At 41.6% G+C, this 14,912-nt stretch overlaps 2 protein-coding genes across 2 annotated transcripts in view; one reads left to right on the top strand and one right to left on the bottom strand.

Moving 5' to 3' along the window:
• The first annotated feature begins 1,061 nt into the window (after nt 1-1,061).
• parp1 (poly (ADP-ribose) polymerase 1) overlaps nt 1,062-14,912 on the top strand; it is a 30,102-nt gene continuing 16,251 nt past the window's right edge. The window contains exons 1-6 of the mRNA XM_035423803.1: nt 1,062-1,322; nt 3,369-3,531; nt 4,336-4,451; nt 5,431-5,645; nt 13,762-13,852; nt 13,944-14,060. Of these exons, the coding sequence (XP_035279694.1) occupies nt 1,200-1,322; nt 3,369-3,531; nt 4,336-4,451; nt 5,431-5,645; nt 13,762-13,852; nt 13,944-14,060 (825 nt within the window). The 5' untranslated portion in view covers nt 1,062-1,199. The remainder of the gene's footprint in view (nt 1,323-3,368; nt 3,532-4,335; nt 4,452-5,430; nt 5,646-13,761; nt 13,853-13,943; nt 14,061-14,912) is intronic.
• LOC118230632 (adenosine receptor A2a-like) lies at nt 8,984-12,935 on the bottom strand. The gene is made up of 2 exons (XM_035423804.1): nt 12,704-12,935; nt 8,984-10,203 (listed from the first exon to the last, which is right to left on the bottom strand). Exon 2 carries the CDS (start codon nt 10,179-10,181, stop codon nt 9,186-9,188), a length of 996 nt encoding a protein of 331 aa, XP_035279695.1. The 5' UTR covers nt 10,182-10,203; nt 12,704-12,935; the 3' UTR covers nt 8,984-9,185.

The raw sequence follows: 14,912 nt of genomic DNA, 5'->3' as shown, positions 1-14,912 counted from the left end.
ATTCATATCGTTTTTTGCTTTTCAGGACTGAATCGTTCTTTTATGCAATATCAGTAATGATAACAATTAGGATGTACTAAGGAAGCAGTCATTAGACCCACATTGGACCCAAGTGGTGGTACGCCTGTCTCAATAAAAATTAAATCATCTCTATTTCCAAGCAAGCTCTGGCCTCCAGATAATAAAAAATCCAACAATATGTAATAAAAACATATATTTACACAGTTTTCTTTTTTAAAGATGAAATTGAAAAAAAGAGTGAAATTTATTCCACAGTGGATTGTTACTAAAGTGTTCTATATCAAAGTTTTTGAGTTTTGAATGGCTTTATAGCAAACCTATAATTTCATGTCATGAAAGTATCAATTTAAAAGAATTCTGATATAACTCAGAAACAACTTGTTTTCATGTAAGAAAAGTGAGTTTACATTTATCAGAGGAACACATTCCTGCCCTAAGGGTGCCACATTTTCCATGTTTAAATTAAATCTCAGGCACAAAAAAAGGAAAAAGATTCAATACTCTCTACTTAAAAATAATTATTTCGATTAATTAATCATTATGCAATCGTATGTGTATATGTACATGATATATATTTCATGATAATACAAAAACAAAAAATGACTTTTCTCTTCTTTACTGTACGACATTTTTGATCCTGAGCTTGTACTGCCACCTGGTGGTATATTGGATTTTTTACGCTACTCAAACCCGAAGATTATTCTTCCGTTCTATCGGTTGATGTTTGTCTCAAGGTAAAGTATCAGCCCTTGACCAGAAAAGTGTTCAAACCTTCAGAATGTATTTGGATGGTTCATTTAAAGTCAACAACATACATGCACCCTTGTGTCTCAATTTGGTTGTCTCCATTTTCTCTATTTGTCCTTTTCTTAAAACTTACAAGAATGCTTTTCCCCCCCTATGTTACTTATTACATAGTGAAACTTAGACACTGTTAAGGGTAGTCTTTAAAAAGTTCTAAGTCATTTAGCTGCTGCTTCATTACTCTGGGTTGGATGTTTTCTGTCTGATCATCTCACGGGTCTCAGACGACTCTTTGTTTGGTTACTCTTGTCTGAGTGAAGACTGCGCGGGTAGGCTGTGCACGCGGGTCATACATTGTTATTAAAGATTGCTTGCAAGTTACTTACGGAAACATTTCTAACTTCGGTAGCTAGTTGATTCAAAACTAAACAACAATGGCAGATTCACAGGACGACAAGCTTTACAAAGCGGAGTATGCAAAAAGTGGGCGGGCATCTTGCAAGAAATGCAAAGAAAATATTGCTAAAGACTCCCTCCGAATGGCAATAATGGTGCAGGTAGGGGAATGGAATCCCGTCCGTCTCAGTGAACGCAGTGCAGCAAAAATCATTTACGTAATAGTGAATGCATTTGTAGAAGATGTGCGCTTTGAAGGCCTTGTTTATTTGAAATATAACTATTTGTTTGTTCATGCATTTTTGAAATTCAACTATTGTACATGCCTTTATATTTGCAATTTACAGGCCTTGCTGAGGAAGCACTTGGCTAGTTAGCGTGCTTAATGAATGAAAAGGTTTTGATTTTTGAGGGCATGTCGCACATTTCTTAGAGCTAGTTAATGGTAGCAGCCAATTAACGCGTGCGTGATTGCCTCAAAAGCTCATAGTCAGCCTGCTATCTAACCTTTAGCTTTCTAATATTTGCGATACTACTGTTTATCTTATTCTACAGGTCTTCAGGATTATCTCAGCTAACAAAGCTACTTTGCTATACTCGGCTAGCCGTAAGACGTAGGGTGCTGCAAATGTTGAGATTTGTGCACGTGTAATTTTTATTTAATAAACGTGAAACTAATTTAGTAAAGCAAATGTCAAACGTGACGAACTGGCTAGTCACAAAATGTTAGCTAGCTATCGATAGCTAATTTGCGAAAATGGTTTTAGTCCTCAGTTGTTATCTACTGCTAGAGTTAGCTAGATAATGAAAAGGCCTATTATTACTAGTTTGGTAACTCAGTAGATATTATCTCCAACTGACTGATGACTTCGCATAGCCAGCTACTGTTAGCAAAATTGTTGCCAATTGACAGTGGCAGTGCTGAATCGCTGGAGGAGAGTACGGAATATACTGTAGGGGATGATGGCCATTAGTCCCTGCAAACTTCGCTTACCTAGTAGTTGGCTAACTTAACTGTATGGTGACCGTAGCGGGGTATATTATCCCAACTTGGACAACATAATGTATTATACTCTTATTGAAGTAATTTGACAAAATGTCGAAAAGCACAATAAGCGAATGTTGACTAATCTCCTTTCTTATCTCATGCTTATGACAAATCATTTTTTGTAACAATTGCTCTGATGATAAACCATAGTCTGCTACTGGATATCACAGTACATTGTGATCGAATATGTTGAATCATGGAATTTAAAAAATTAAATACTGTTTAATAATGCAACAGATGTTGAAGGAATAAACTTGCCTAAACGTTTCTGTTGTCAAGCGTTCAGGTGGAACGTGTCGACCAGAATAGTATTCACAAACAAGTGTATTTGGTTTTGTAAGTATTTCAATAATTGTATGCAATCTCTTTAAATTAAATGGCTGAATGCGTTGAAGTTTGATTATCTTTCTGATGTGCTAACAGGCATTCGGGGATGGCTGCTTCTTTACAATGATACGGGCGAATTTGACTCTAATATTGCAGTGTGTTTATCATACACTGTCATTTTGGAAAAGTTAACTGAGTGTAGTCACCAGTCTGCACTAATTTTTGGCGGAAAGGCAAAATAATGAGGCATGACGCTGATGACGTCATCGATTCTTATCTCTAATTCACCTATACGTGGGGTTAAATCTCACCCTGATAATGCTAGCAAAAGCATGGTAATCTCAATTCTGTTTAAAGATTAGAATAATATTGGAGACTTGGCACCGCTACACTTTCTCAGGTAACACATTCTTTATATCAGTTCACCTCACGTGATTTGCTAACCAGTTAATTCCATTGCAGGCAGAAACTGAGTACCAACTGAGTGCTACCTCACTTGAAAGAAGATTGCAATGTCAGATATTTTTCCATATTTTATAACCTGCCATACTGACCTGTGTAGATGTAGCAGAGTTCATAGAACTGATTTGGCCCTTGAGTGTAAGAACTGCAGAATGTGAGGACAACCCTAACCTATTGGGTCCTTTGGCTCGGGACTGTGGTCTTTAGCTGATCTTCCTAATTGTATTTCTTTTATGATGAGTTCATCGATGGCTGTGTAAACCTCCACCGTGGTTTAGGTAGAATTGGATGTAGGCCTATCAGAAAGCATTGTTGTGTTGAGGCTGGCGCCATTGAGGATATTGATGGTTGTGTTGCTCCTGTTCCTCAGTCTCCCATGTTCGACGGTAAAGTTCCACACTGGCATCACTTCTCCTGCTTCTGGCTGCGGGCAGCTGCGCAGTCACCGGCAGACATCTCTGGTTTCTCGGACCTCCGCTGGGAGGACCAGGAGAAGGTGAAGAAAGCCATTGAGAGTGGTGGAGCCACTGGAGGTAAAACACCATCGAATTAAATGACAACTAGAGCTCATAGCAAGATTGTTCAATGTCATTTTCTGCATAATTTTGTGTATGTAAGTTTTGGATGCTTTCCATGTATAGCCATAGCCATTTATTTGTCAATATTTAATGACTTGTATCTTTATTACCCTTTATGTGTAGAAATATTATGATAGAATGCCGTGACCTTTAGTTGATACTACACATCCCTAGTTTAACATTGGTTTAATACATTTTTGACCTTCTCTGAGATGGCCTACATGAAAATTTTTCCATACAGAAACAACCTTTCCCATCATGCAACACGCCACACCGTTCCTACAAGCGGCCCACTCGCTGAAGTCAATCCATTTACTTTATGGAGAAATAGCATGTCAAATCCAAACCTGAAATGGAGTAACTGCAACCAAGTCTAAAAGCTGTAGTGTGTTTCGCTGGGTCTTTTTTTATGGAGAACACCTGCCATGAGGACGATGGGCTATAGTGCTTCTTGCTATTTGCCTGGCCCGCCCACTTTTAGGTGACATGAATAAATTCATGTCACCTAAAAATGAATGTTTCCAGTTTACACGAGGTTCAACATAAGACTTGATGCCTGTATGCTGAACCCTCTTGTTCAAGGCTACTGGAGCAGGTTTCCACCTGATATTCTACTTTCAAGTCTATTTATGTAACCTCTAATGCCACACGGTCTTCTGACATCAAAAAATAAGCACACACACTTTTTACATTTCCTGTGGCAGCAAGTGAGTTTCGTTAAAGAATCTCACACTTTTTTGGTTTCTCTTTGTTTTGCAGGAAAGAGTGGGCAGAAAGGAGGAGCCAAAGGAGAGAAGACTCTGAATGACTTTGCAGTGGAGTATGCGAAGTCAAACCGAAGCACCTGCAAGGGCTGCGAACAGAAAATAGAGAAGGTATCTGGCTGCCACCTTTCACTTTACATCTGTGAATGCTCTCAGTCAAGGCCAACGACATTGTGATGTTGCTCAAACTATACCCCAAAATTAGCATGTCTGTGCTAACATGGTTTTTTAATGAATGGGCACTTATGGGCTGTGGGGTGTGTCATTCTGCTAAGACGCTGGTTTCCAGTGTGTGGTGTACCCCATGGTCTGGAATGGAATCCTGAAGGTGCCATGGCTGTCTAGAGTCAGCAGATTCAGAGGGCAGCACGTAACTGGCTGTGGTGTCTCTTTCTTTATCTGAAAGCACAACACTGGGGAAAAAATGTGTATTTCTCTAAGCAATATGTAGCCTTTTTTAGCCTCACCTTAAATGTTTCAGCATCGTGCATGCTCCAGGACAGGGGTTGTCAACCTTGGTCTTGGAGATCAACAGGGTCTCCTCATTTTTGTTTGCTTCTTTACTGTAGTGAGTAAGAGTGGTTCACAGCAGTCACCCGCATTAATTGAGTAATTGAATGTCGAGTAAGGGAGAAGAACAGCACACCGTGCGGCTCTCCATGGTTCATTTTGTGACCTCAGTTGTAGCACCACTGTAACCAGTGTTATTTCTCAGCACTTTGTTTTGCACCCGTCATGACCCTCTACCCTGGGAGCATTTTATCTGAAGAGCTGGGCTCCAGGCGTGAGCTCGGCATTGGTAGTTTTTTTTTCCTGATTATTCAGGGAAATGCACGTTTTCAGATCGTAAATGTCGAAGGTCCACCTATGTTCGGGTTTATTGCTTCTCCTCCTGCTATCAGCTGTCAAAGAGCGCAGAGAGCATTTGATGCGTGTGAGTTTATGACACACCCACATCTGCTGCCAAACGATCGGGTATGAAAGTCAGTATTTCCTGATTATAGAGAAATCAATTCGCTGTGAGGATAAGCACCCTGCTGCAGTTTCACCGCAGCAGTTTCTCCGCCCTTCGTCTCGCTCGTCCTACCAGGACCAGATCCGCGTGTCCAAGAAGTCGGTGGACCCGGAGAAGCCGCAGCTGGGCCTGATCGACCGCTGGTACCACACGGCCTGTTTCGTGAGCCGGCGGGAGGAGCTGGCCTTCCGGCCCGAGTGCAGCGCCGCCCAGCTCAAAGGCTTCGCCGGCCTCAGAGCCGAGGACCAGGACGAGCTGAAGAAGAGGCTGCCCGCCGTCAAGAGCGAAGGGTGAGTGCTCCCCCACCGCCCCCCGAACCCCCCCCCCCCCCCCCCCCCCCCCCCGGCCGCGGCACAGCCCAAAGAGTTCGGCGGGTTTCCCTGCTCCAAGCTCACCACGGCCATGCATCCTGCAGAGTGTGTATGAATGGGCTGCATGTCAGATGATATATGTCTGCTACCTCTCTTTGTTCATTTCAGACTCCAATTAGTGCATTTGTTTGTAAATGCCCGTGTATTGTTTTCGCACCTTCATCTATTTGTTGTAAAATACAAAATAATTTATCTCAACGGCATGCAGTGAACCAGTAGAGTGCTGTTGCACCCAGTCACTCAAAGACTGGTGTAACATCTTGCACAAATTAATTGCTTTTAAGAGAGTAACAACTGATCACTAATCATAATTAGTCAGGTGATTGCAACAAGTCAATACCTACAGTCACCCCACAGGGTTTTAGATAGATAGTTGAAATCATTTTGGGTTGCATGGCCTAGGTGAACTGGTGTCCCTAGTCATGTACCAACCACAAATGAAGTGTCATAGCAAAAATTCAGTGCTTGGTAATTGTTTTAATTCCAGTTTTCAGCTATTGTTTCTTGGATGTTGTGAATTGTTAGATCTCTGTGAGTGCAGGTAGTAAGATGAAGCATGCTCTCCAAAGGTAGCACTGAGGAAAGTTTTCTATAATTATTTCCTGTTAAACCTCACAGAAAATTTTGTGCTTTTACTGTATGAAACCACTGTTCTGAGAGGAGAATTATTTGGATTCTGGTGAAGTGTTGCGTGATGGTGATTTTTGTTAAACCTAGAGAAGGATCAGGTATCATGTAATTGGTGTCTTGTTTCTTGGGCTGACCTTTCTGTCAGTCAGTCTTATGCCTTTGTTAAAAACCCTCCTTCCCTTTCTTGGACTACACAGATTGACCAGTTTGCTCTTTTGAATCCTTATTAAATAAGTGAACACCTTCACCCAAGTGCCTTTCACTTGGGTTGTGCAACTCCAGTCCAGGTCTGTCTGCATGCTGGTTTTGGTTCCAGCCAGTTAGGCTATTTTAGCGTAATTTTCCACACTGCTTGTATACGCCAGCATGTATATCCGACCATGATCAGTGCAGTTCTGCAGCTGTAGCGCGTTATTTTACCAGACATTTCAGACATAGAAAGTGCTTGTGCCATGATATTACCAGAATTTGGCATGAAATCCCAAAATGTGAAAAAGGTTCCCATGCACCCGTGCTGCTGCTACTTCATGTCTCATAGCATCTCTAATCGTTGATCTTATTGGCTGATCTGGTGTGTGAATTGTAGAGGCAGGCAATATGGCCTAAAATTCATATCACCATATTTTTCACAGTTGATGTATAAATATAGATTTAAAAAAAAAATCTGAATTATACCTTGGATTTGATAAAACCAGAAAGATTAAGACGTGACTCTGTATAATTAACATTTTTATTTTACAGTTTTATAACTTAACTAAAACTTTTCTATATACATTTTTTTTCTTATCCAGTGACATTTAAATAAAAATCGACAAAAATATGTAAAGTGATAAGTATAAAATATATTTTTTCAGAAAATAAAACATTTCAATGTTGTATTCTTTAACTTATTTTTCTGTTCAAATTGTCCTCTAAACTTTAAGTGCAATGAATTTATAACTGTTACTTTTATCAAACACTTATGAGTTATTGACCAGTCTGTAGGGCTGGGTATCGTTCAAAAAAGTTCCGTACTGATACCAATTCCGATACCTTGTTTGTGATACCAGTTCCTGAATCATACTTTTTCCAATATTAAAGTATTGAATTAAAAGTTGTATCCTGCTTTAAAATAGCATAAATCTCCCTCGCCTTAAAAAAAATCTGTTTTGACAAAAAGGAAATTACACAATGTATTTTAAATGCTTTTCCTTTGTACGTTTTTCTTTTTCTGCCAGTGTAAACAAGCTGACAGCTGCTGGCATTATCCTCATGTGAGGGTGGTCTGGGGGTGAGGATAATATGGGAAAAATAGCTGTTTAGCCTGCCCAGTGGATAAGCACAATTGAACAAGCTAACTTACACGTTACTTGTTAAATTATTTTAAACCTGATTGATTTAGCGGTCTATAAGCTAAAGTGGCACAGAACCAGTATCTAATGTTGTATGGGCCCCAGTATGTTGCCGCACCAATACAGTATCAGTTTATACAATCATGGGAGGCCACTAATGTTACATGTTAGCCAACTTTTTATGTGTAGTACCTGTACCAGCCCCAACGTTGTCCTCAGCAGTCTGGGATTTTGAAGTCTGTGCAGGTAGACTTGAAAGCTGGGAGGCCTCTGCCTGCTGTGGGCCAATGGTCTTCTTTCAGTCTTATTCATTTTATTTATTTAACCTTTATTTGCCCAGGGTAGGTTCACTGGGCACGGATGCTCTTTTGCAGCCACGCCCTGCTTCACACTCATACACATTCACACCTGGGAGCTGCCCAGTACAACCACTATCCTCTATTGTTAGCCATTGAGCAGCTCCACTGGAGGGAGAGAACATTGTTTAGCCAGTTAAATCGGGGGATGATTAGGTGGCAAGTTTTTGCTAGAGCCAGATCTGGGATTTTAGCCAGGACACCGGGGAACCCCCTACTCTTTGCAAATAGTGTCATGGGATCTTTAATGACCACAGTGAGTCAGGACCTCGGTCTTTCTCATCCGAAAGACGGCATCTCCTACAGCAGAGTGTCCCCGTCACTGCACTGCGGCATTGGGGTTTATTTGACCAGAGGGAAGATTGCCCCCTGCTGGCCCACCAACACCACTTCCAGCAGCAACTCAGTATTCCCTGGTGGTCTCCCATCCAAGTACTAACCAAGCCCACACTTGCTTAGCTTCAGCCAGTCGGCAGGAGCAGAGTGTGTGGTGGTATGGCTGCTGGCAAACACAGTGCAGCTCTGCTCTTAAATTTATGCCAGCCACCAGCAAATGCTTCAATAAATTCAAGGCATTGCTGGCCTTGCGCATACATTGCAGTGCCAACAAATTTGTAACCTTGCATTGTATTTCGTTATGAATATCTGTATGGATGCTGTGCTTTAAATGGTTTGTTTTTTGGTAAAGTGAATGCATATACTGTTTTGAATTGGTGAATGTTGTTAATAACTAGCTTATTAGGTGTATTTATAAGGCAACTATCAGCTGTCATTATATATTGTAGATTAACATTATAGTTGACCTGCCTCGTTGGTTTTACCATAAGCCCCAATAAACTAGCTAAAATTTGATTATCTTAGCTAGCTACCGCTAGTTTCTGGCTTGATTGCCAATACAATGCCAAATAAAACGCAAATTTCCAGGCTTTAGTTTACTCTGGTCCTGTGTTTTAAATAATCGTATTACCACAAAAGTGCCACAATATAATTTTTAACAGCACTTTTCTGGTTATCCACAATATGGTAAAATCCATACTGTGGCATTGTCATACCAGTATTCACATTAATACCAGTATACCACCCACCTCTAGTGAATAGCAAGTGGTCTCACAGGATTAGATAACTATGCACACACTCATTGGTCAGGACTTGTGGGTGGTAGTGTCCCCATCTTCTATCCTGTCGTCCTGGTCCATCTCAACCCTGCAGCAGAGGAAGATGGCCTTGAAAGAGCGCCGGAAGGACTTCATCTTGTAGGCGTAAAGGAAGGGGTTGACGGCGGAGTTGGCGTGGGAGAGGATGATGGCGGTCAGCAGGAGGGGGAGGGGCACGGGGCAGCTCGGGCACAGCAGCAGGAAGCAGTTGATGATGTGCAGTGGGATCCAGCAGACGGTGAAGAGGAAGAGCACCAGGAAGAGCGAGGCGGCGGTCTTGGCCTCGGTGCGCATGCTGGCGGCCCGTCGGGCTTGTGCCTCCCCCTGCCCCCGGTCGGCCGCGATCCGCCTGGCCTGCCGCTTCACCGTGGCGAAGATCCGCGCGTAGATCAGGAACATGATCACCAGCGGCGCCAGCACGCAGCCGAAGAAGTTGAAGTAGACCATGTAGGTCATGTCCACCACAAAGACGAAGAAGCAGTAGCCGGACTCGGGCGGGGTCTTGTGCCAGCCCATGAGCGGCACTAGGCCAATGAGGAAGGACAGGACCCAGGTGACCAGGATGACCAGGAGGGCGTTGCGGGGCGTCATCAGGGTAGGGTAGCGGAAGGGCAGGAAGATGGCGAGGTAGCGGTCCACAGCCACGGCCAGCAGGCTGAAGATGGAGCTCTCGGTGAGCATGATGAGCACGGACAGCATAAGCAAACACGGGTACAGGTTGTGCCGGGGGATGCCCATGTCCGTCAGGATGGCGCAAGGGATGGCCACCCCGCCCACGCACGCGTCCGCCACGGCCAGCGACACCAGGAAGTAGTTTGTGACGGTGTGCATCTTCCTGTTGAGCCCCACGGCCAGGCAGACCAGCAGGTTGCCCACGGTGGAGAGGGCGGCGATCACCAGCTCGGCCACCATGTAGGGCACATTGATGGAGAGCACCAGGTCAGGGGGCGTGGTCAGCAACGTGGCGTTATGAGTGCCGTTCATTTCTGTCCCCTCTTCGTGTAGCCTATAACAGAGAAGCAGAATTACTGCTAACAGTAAATGCTAACAGGCTGAGCTCAGTAACTTGTTTGAGATGGAGGCCACTTTAAACTCCACTTTAAGCTTGAGTTTCCACTTTAAACTAATTAATATTACAGTTACTGGGTGTAAAAAATGAGATTTGACCATTACTAAAGCTTGCATTCCTGCATTTGACCATTATAAATGCATATTACAAGCTTATTTGGCAGCCTCCTGAGTTGATAACTTAATTTCATTTTCATTTCATGGGGACCAAAGTAGAAATCCCCAGAACCCTGTTGATCCTAAGGGGGAAAAAAAGAATCGCATTTGGTACCGGTTTGTATATACTAAATTTATCTTGTTTTGTACATCGTAAAATGAAACCTTTTATAATTCTGTCTTGCCTGGCAAGTTTGCTTTGTAATATGATTCCCATCAAGCTTGTCATAAGTCATAATGACTTGCAGTGTTTTTCAATATAGGGGCTTGAGGCAAGGGAAATGTTGCACTGGCTGTGTACAGTGGTGATAACCAAGGTAAAATTTAACCTTTAAACTGAACACTTGCTAATGTTAACCTGTTTACATTTATTTTCCTTGAACAGTAATATTCCTCATTAGCTTAATAATTTATATCGACTGGTAGGAGGAAGAGCTGTTTTTCTTTACATCACAGCATTTTTCTCTCTTGACATGTTATTTGAACTTGTGGATAGGTGTATTCTTCGTCACACCCAGAAAATATTGATGGCTTAAAGATCTGTTTATCCGCTCGTTGCAGGTTCTGCAATTTAAGCACTAGTTAATTTATTCTGTTAGTTTTTATTGTGCATTATGCTAAAAGCTTATATGGTAGTAAATCAAGTGATCTTTATACATTAAATATACATGTAATTATTAAATACTTCACTTTTTAATGCATTCTATGACAAGAAAAGGAATACTATCCAAGGCTCAGTTAAGTTACAACTTGAAAATACATTTTGATAGTTTTGGTTAATTCTTAATCTAATACACCAGAGGGAGACCCAGATAGAAGATGCATTTTTAATGAACATGTTTCTTTTAAATTCTGTATTTACCGCCATGAGCTGATATACACGGATGCCTGCTATGCATTTTTGCAGCTTCTTATGAAAACACATCTTCAAAAAACAAAAAACACTTCAGTGTTGTAAATATAGTAAATATACAGTCATTCTAATTACATAATCCATTTGGCATTAATTGGATATATAGTTCGCTGTAAATCTGACAGTCCCAGCCCTAGTTTTATATAAGTATCTATCCAATCACTGCCTCATTTTAAATGTTTGTAATTTCTTTTCGGCTTTGTGTCAGTTCCATTCACTCAAATAGTAAAGATACTTACTGTGTTGTTAGTGATTCATGGGGTTTTCCCTGTCAAGTAGACCCATTTACTTACTGTGGCTTGTTTAATCCCTCTGAATATGTGTCTGCACCTGTGACCCTGGAGTGAACAGGCACAGATAAGGGCTAAACTGTGCGGACAGGTTTATTTGATCAGGAGATAATGGAGCCAATCAAGCGGCGGCTATACAGCTCACTTCATGTCGTCTCTGTACAAACGCACATGGAAATCCCATTTATGTCAAGCCCTTTAGAACTGGAGATCGGAAGAAAGGCAGACCTTAGCTGAACCACTTTAAACTGTAAATTGAGAAAGAGAGACATTTGTGATGTTTCTTAAAGAAACGGTGTGTGTGTGCTCTCGGTCATTGCAGGCCAGTCATGTTTTCGCAGAAACAATTTATTTGAGTGTAAAAATGCAGAGGGAATGTGTAGGCAAAGAAATTTGGCTCTTCCTTCTGTCCATTCATTCGCCCACCTCGCTAATCGGTACCGAAAGTTACTGGACATGGAAGCATAGATGATTGCATTGGTTTGAACCAAAATAACGTAACGTTTTTACTTTGCTTTTCAACTTTGAAATTAATAGAATATCATTTGAATATTTTCAACATGTTCATAACATGGAAGCATAGATGATTGCATTGGTTTGAACCGAAATAACGTAACGTTTTTACTTTGCTTTTCAACTTTGAAATGAATAGAATATCATTTTAATATTTTCAACATGTTCATAACTGTATATATTTTAGGATTCGCTGCAAATTTTGCAAGAGCTCCCATACTATGAAGCATAAACCACAGACGTGCCCAGTCTGTCTCCATTAAACTGTCAAGCGGCTTGTTTCAACACATACTCTTTCGGTTTTAATGAGCGATTGTCGTTAAATATTAATAACATAGTCATATGTTCTTTTCCGTTTGTATTATTTGCTCTATGCTACAGTAAATATGAGCCGTTGCCTTTGGAAGTTTAGCAATCCGGTTGCCTTTCAAAAAGACCTACAACACAAAAGAAATCAACTATGCATAAATCACCTAGAAACATCACAGCTAAAGACGATGACTGCTGTGTCGCAGCCACGTTCGTTTTCTCTGAGTGGCGTTATCCACCGTGTCGGTCATACTCACCAGAGAGACCGCGGTCAGACCAGCACAGAGGACCGCGGGTGTTGATCTGAGAGCGGGTAGCCGGGACCTTTGAAGAATGCAGCGTGTGCCGTTTACCGCACCTGTGAGAAATGTATCAGTGTTGATTTTTAGTCATACCGTCTGTTTGGTTGGAGGAAAAAAAAGAGATTTTCAGTTTGACGGTAACAAACGTCATCAGTCTCAACATTGCCCTTGACAGTGCAAGGGCATGGGTCCTGGGTTTTATAGGCTCATTGTCCGGACCCCCGCCCCCTCCTCTTGTTGGATTTTTGTTGTTGCGTTCTCCTTGGACAAGTAGGTGTGACCACCAGAGGCATTCGTGACCTGTCATGACAGTGCCGGACAGAGGGACCGCTGAGATGGCCGAGGAATTGTCATGGGGGCGGGTGGGGGACACCTTAATTAATCCTGGGGTGACGGAAGTTGTCAGCCCGTGTTTGTTTGAGGAGGGTGATGGGTCCTAATTAATTCCTCTGGTGAATGAAGGACAGCTTTATTCACGCAACCTTGATGACTGGTGCACTATCGATGCTCACAGAAGCACCTTTGTCTAACCTTGATGACTGTTTCGATCTGGTAAAATGAGATTTAAAGTAATAGAATGTGTAATTTCAGACCTATCATCTGTTGAAAAGTAGGGGTCACTTTTCTTGCTGAAAATGTTCACCTGACGATAGTTATTGGGTCATATTTGTGGTTAAGTTATTGAATTTCTAGTTGAATACAGCAGTAATCTTGGAGTAGTTTTGTCAACTTTACGTTGTGTGGTACAGCACAAATACTACTGCCATTGAAGTCTTTGAAACCGTAATGTATTTAGTTGGACCACTTGGTCCATGAAATGGTGTATTTTGACATCTTCCTCATTTCTCACATTTGTATTAAAGGTAACAACACACTTTTACACGAAGACTAGAATTGTTTATTTTTATGTTTTTTTCATAAGATGGTTGTCTCCACCTTCTCTGACAACACAACAATTCTGAGAAAAATCGATGTAGTTCCCACAAAACAAATAAACTTATTTTTTCCTTCAGAAAGAGGAAGGCAGAGGAAGTTGACGGTGAGGCAGCCAAGAAGCAGAAAAAGGATGAGAAACAGGAGAAGCAACTTGAAATGCAGTTGAAGGTTCGAGACATTTTCATCAATTAATGTCACTGAATCTGGCTCTGACATTGGACCTCTCTGACGATTCTGGCCGATCTTTTTGTCCCCACAGGAGCAGAGCCAGCTGATCTGGAGCATCAAGGACAAGCTAAAGAATTTCTGTTCCACTAACGATATGAAAGAGCTGCTCATCGCTAATGACCAGGAAGTCCCTTCAGGCGAGTCAAACGTAAGTATTTTTGTTGTTTCTGCAATTGAAATTGGCAGTTGCTGAAAAAACTAAATAAATTTGTACACCTAACATTGACAGTCAGAGCGAATGTCTGCTGGAAGAGAAACATGGACTGAAAATGCAGTATACGTTAAATTAAGAGTATCTCTCATGTGGATCCTGATTCAAAATTGCTTACATTTTTGTAAGGCCATACAGGTTTGATTAATAGTTTACTCCCCCTGTTGTTTTCTTGAGCGTATTGTGCTGGATCAGTCCTTTCCTTTTCTTTTAGATGCAAAATTGCTGCATCCAGGCAAACTTAAAAAAAGAACATTCCACCTGCCGTTCCAGCTTTCCCCTGATCAGTGTGTTTGTTTTCTTTACACGGTCACAGTCAAAACCTTAAAGCATGCAAATTCACCTCAGCTTGTCCTTTAACCCGTTAACTGCACCGGCCTGTATTCGGGCTGCAGTCGGTTCATTTGCGTTCGTTGTGTTTTTATTTTATTTTTTACGGTGAAACTCAGTCTGGTGACACAATATACCATTTTCAACTGTATGTTAAAACGCACTGTTCTATCTCTATAAATTATTTTATGATCCCAATGTTATTCAGACAAGGGTTCCTTATTTTGTAACATGGGTGAACAAAAAACAGGCTTGGGGGTCCTCTTCTTTGTGTTTTGGAAACCCGCAGATGACACACATCAGGGTGAAGTCGATTTTCTTCTCGCGGCAAGGGTCCAGGAAACAAAATCCTTAATAGTTTTTAGTCAAAAAAGAATGTGCTTACTTGGGGAAACATGGATAGAACGTCCATTGTTTACTTCCCTGGGGGAATTATCATTATCGTCCGATTTTCTGAAC

Source organism: Anguilla anguilla, chromosome 6 (assembly GCF_013347855.1).
Source record: "Anguilla anguilla isolate fAngAng1 chromosome 6, fAngAng1.pri, whole genome shotgun sequence".
In the NCBI taxonomy this organism is placed as follows: domain Eukaryota; kingdom Metazoa; phylum Chordata; class Actinopteri; order Anguilliformes; family Anguillidae; genus Anguilla; species Anguilla anguilla.
Note: the sequence above shows the minus strand (reverse complement) of the source record. Positions and strands in the feature narration are given on the sequence as shown.

Coding starts and splice junctions, on each gene's coding strand:
- LOC118230632 (XM_035423804.1), bottom strand. CDS start 10,181: ATGAACGGCACTCATAACGCCACGTTGCTGACCACGCCCCCTGACCTG.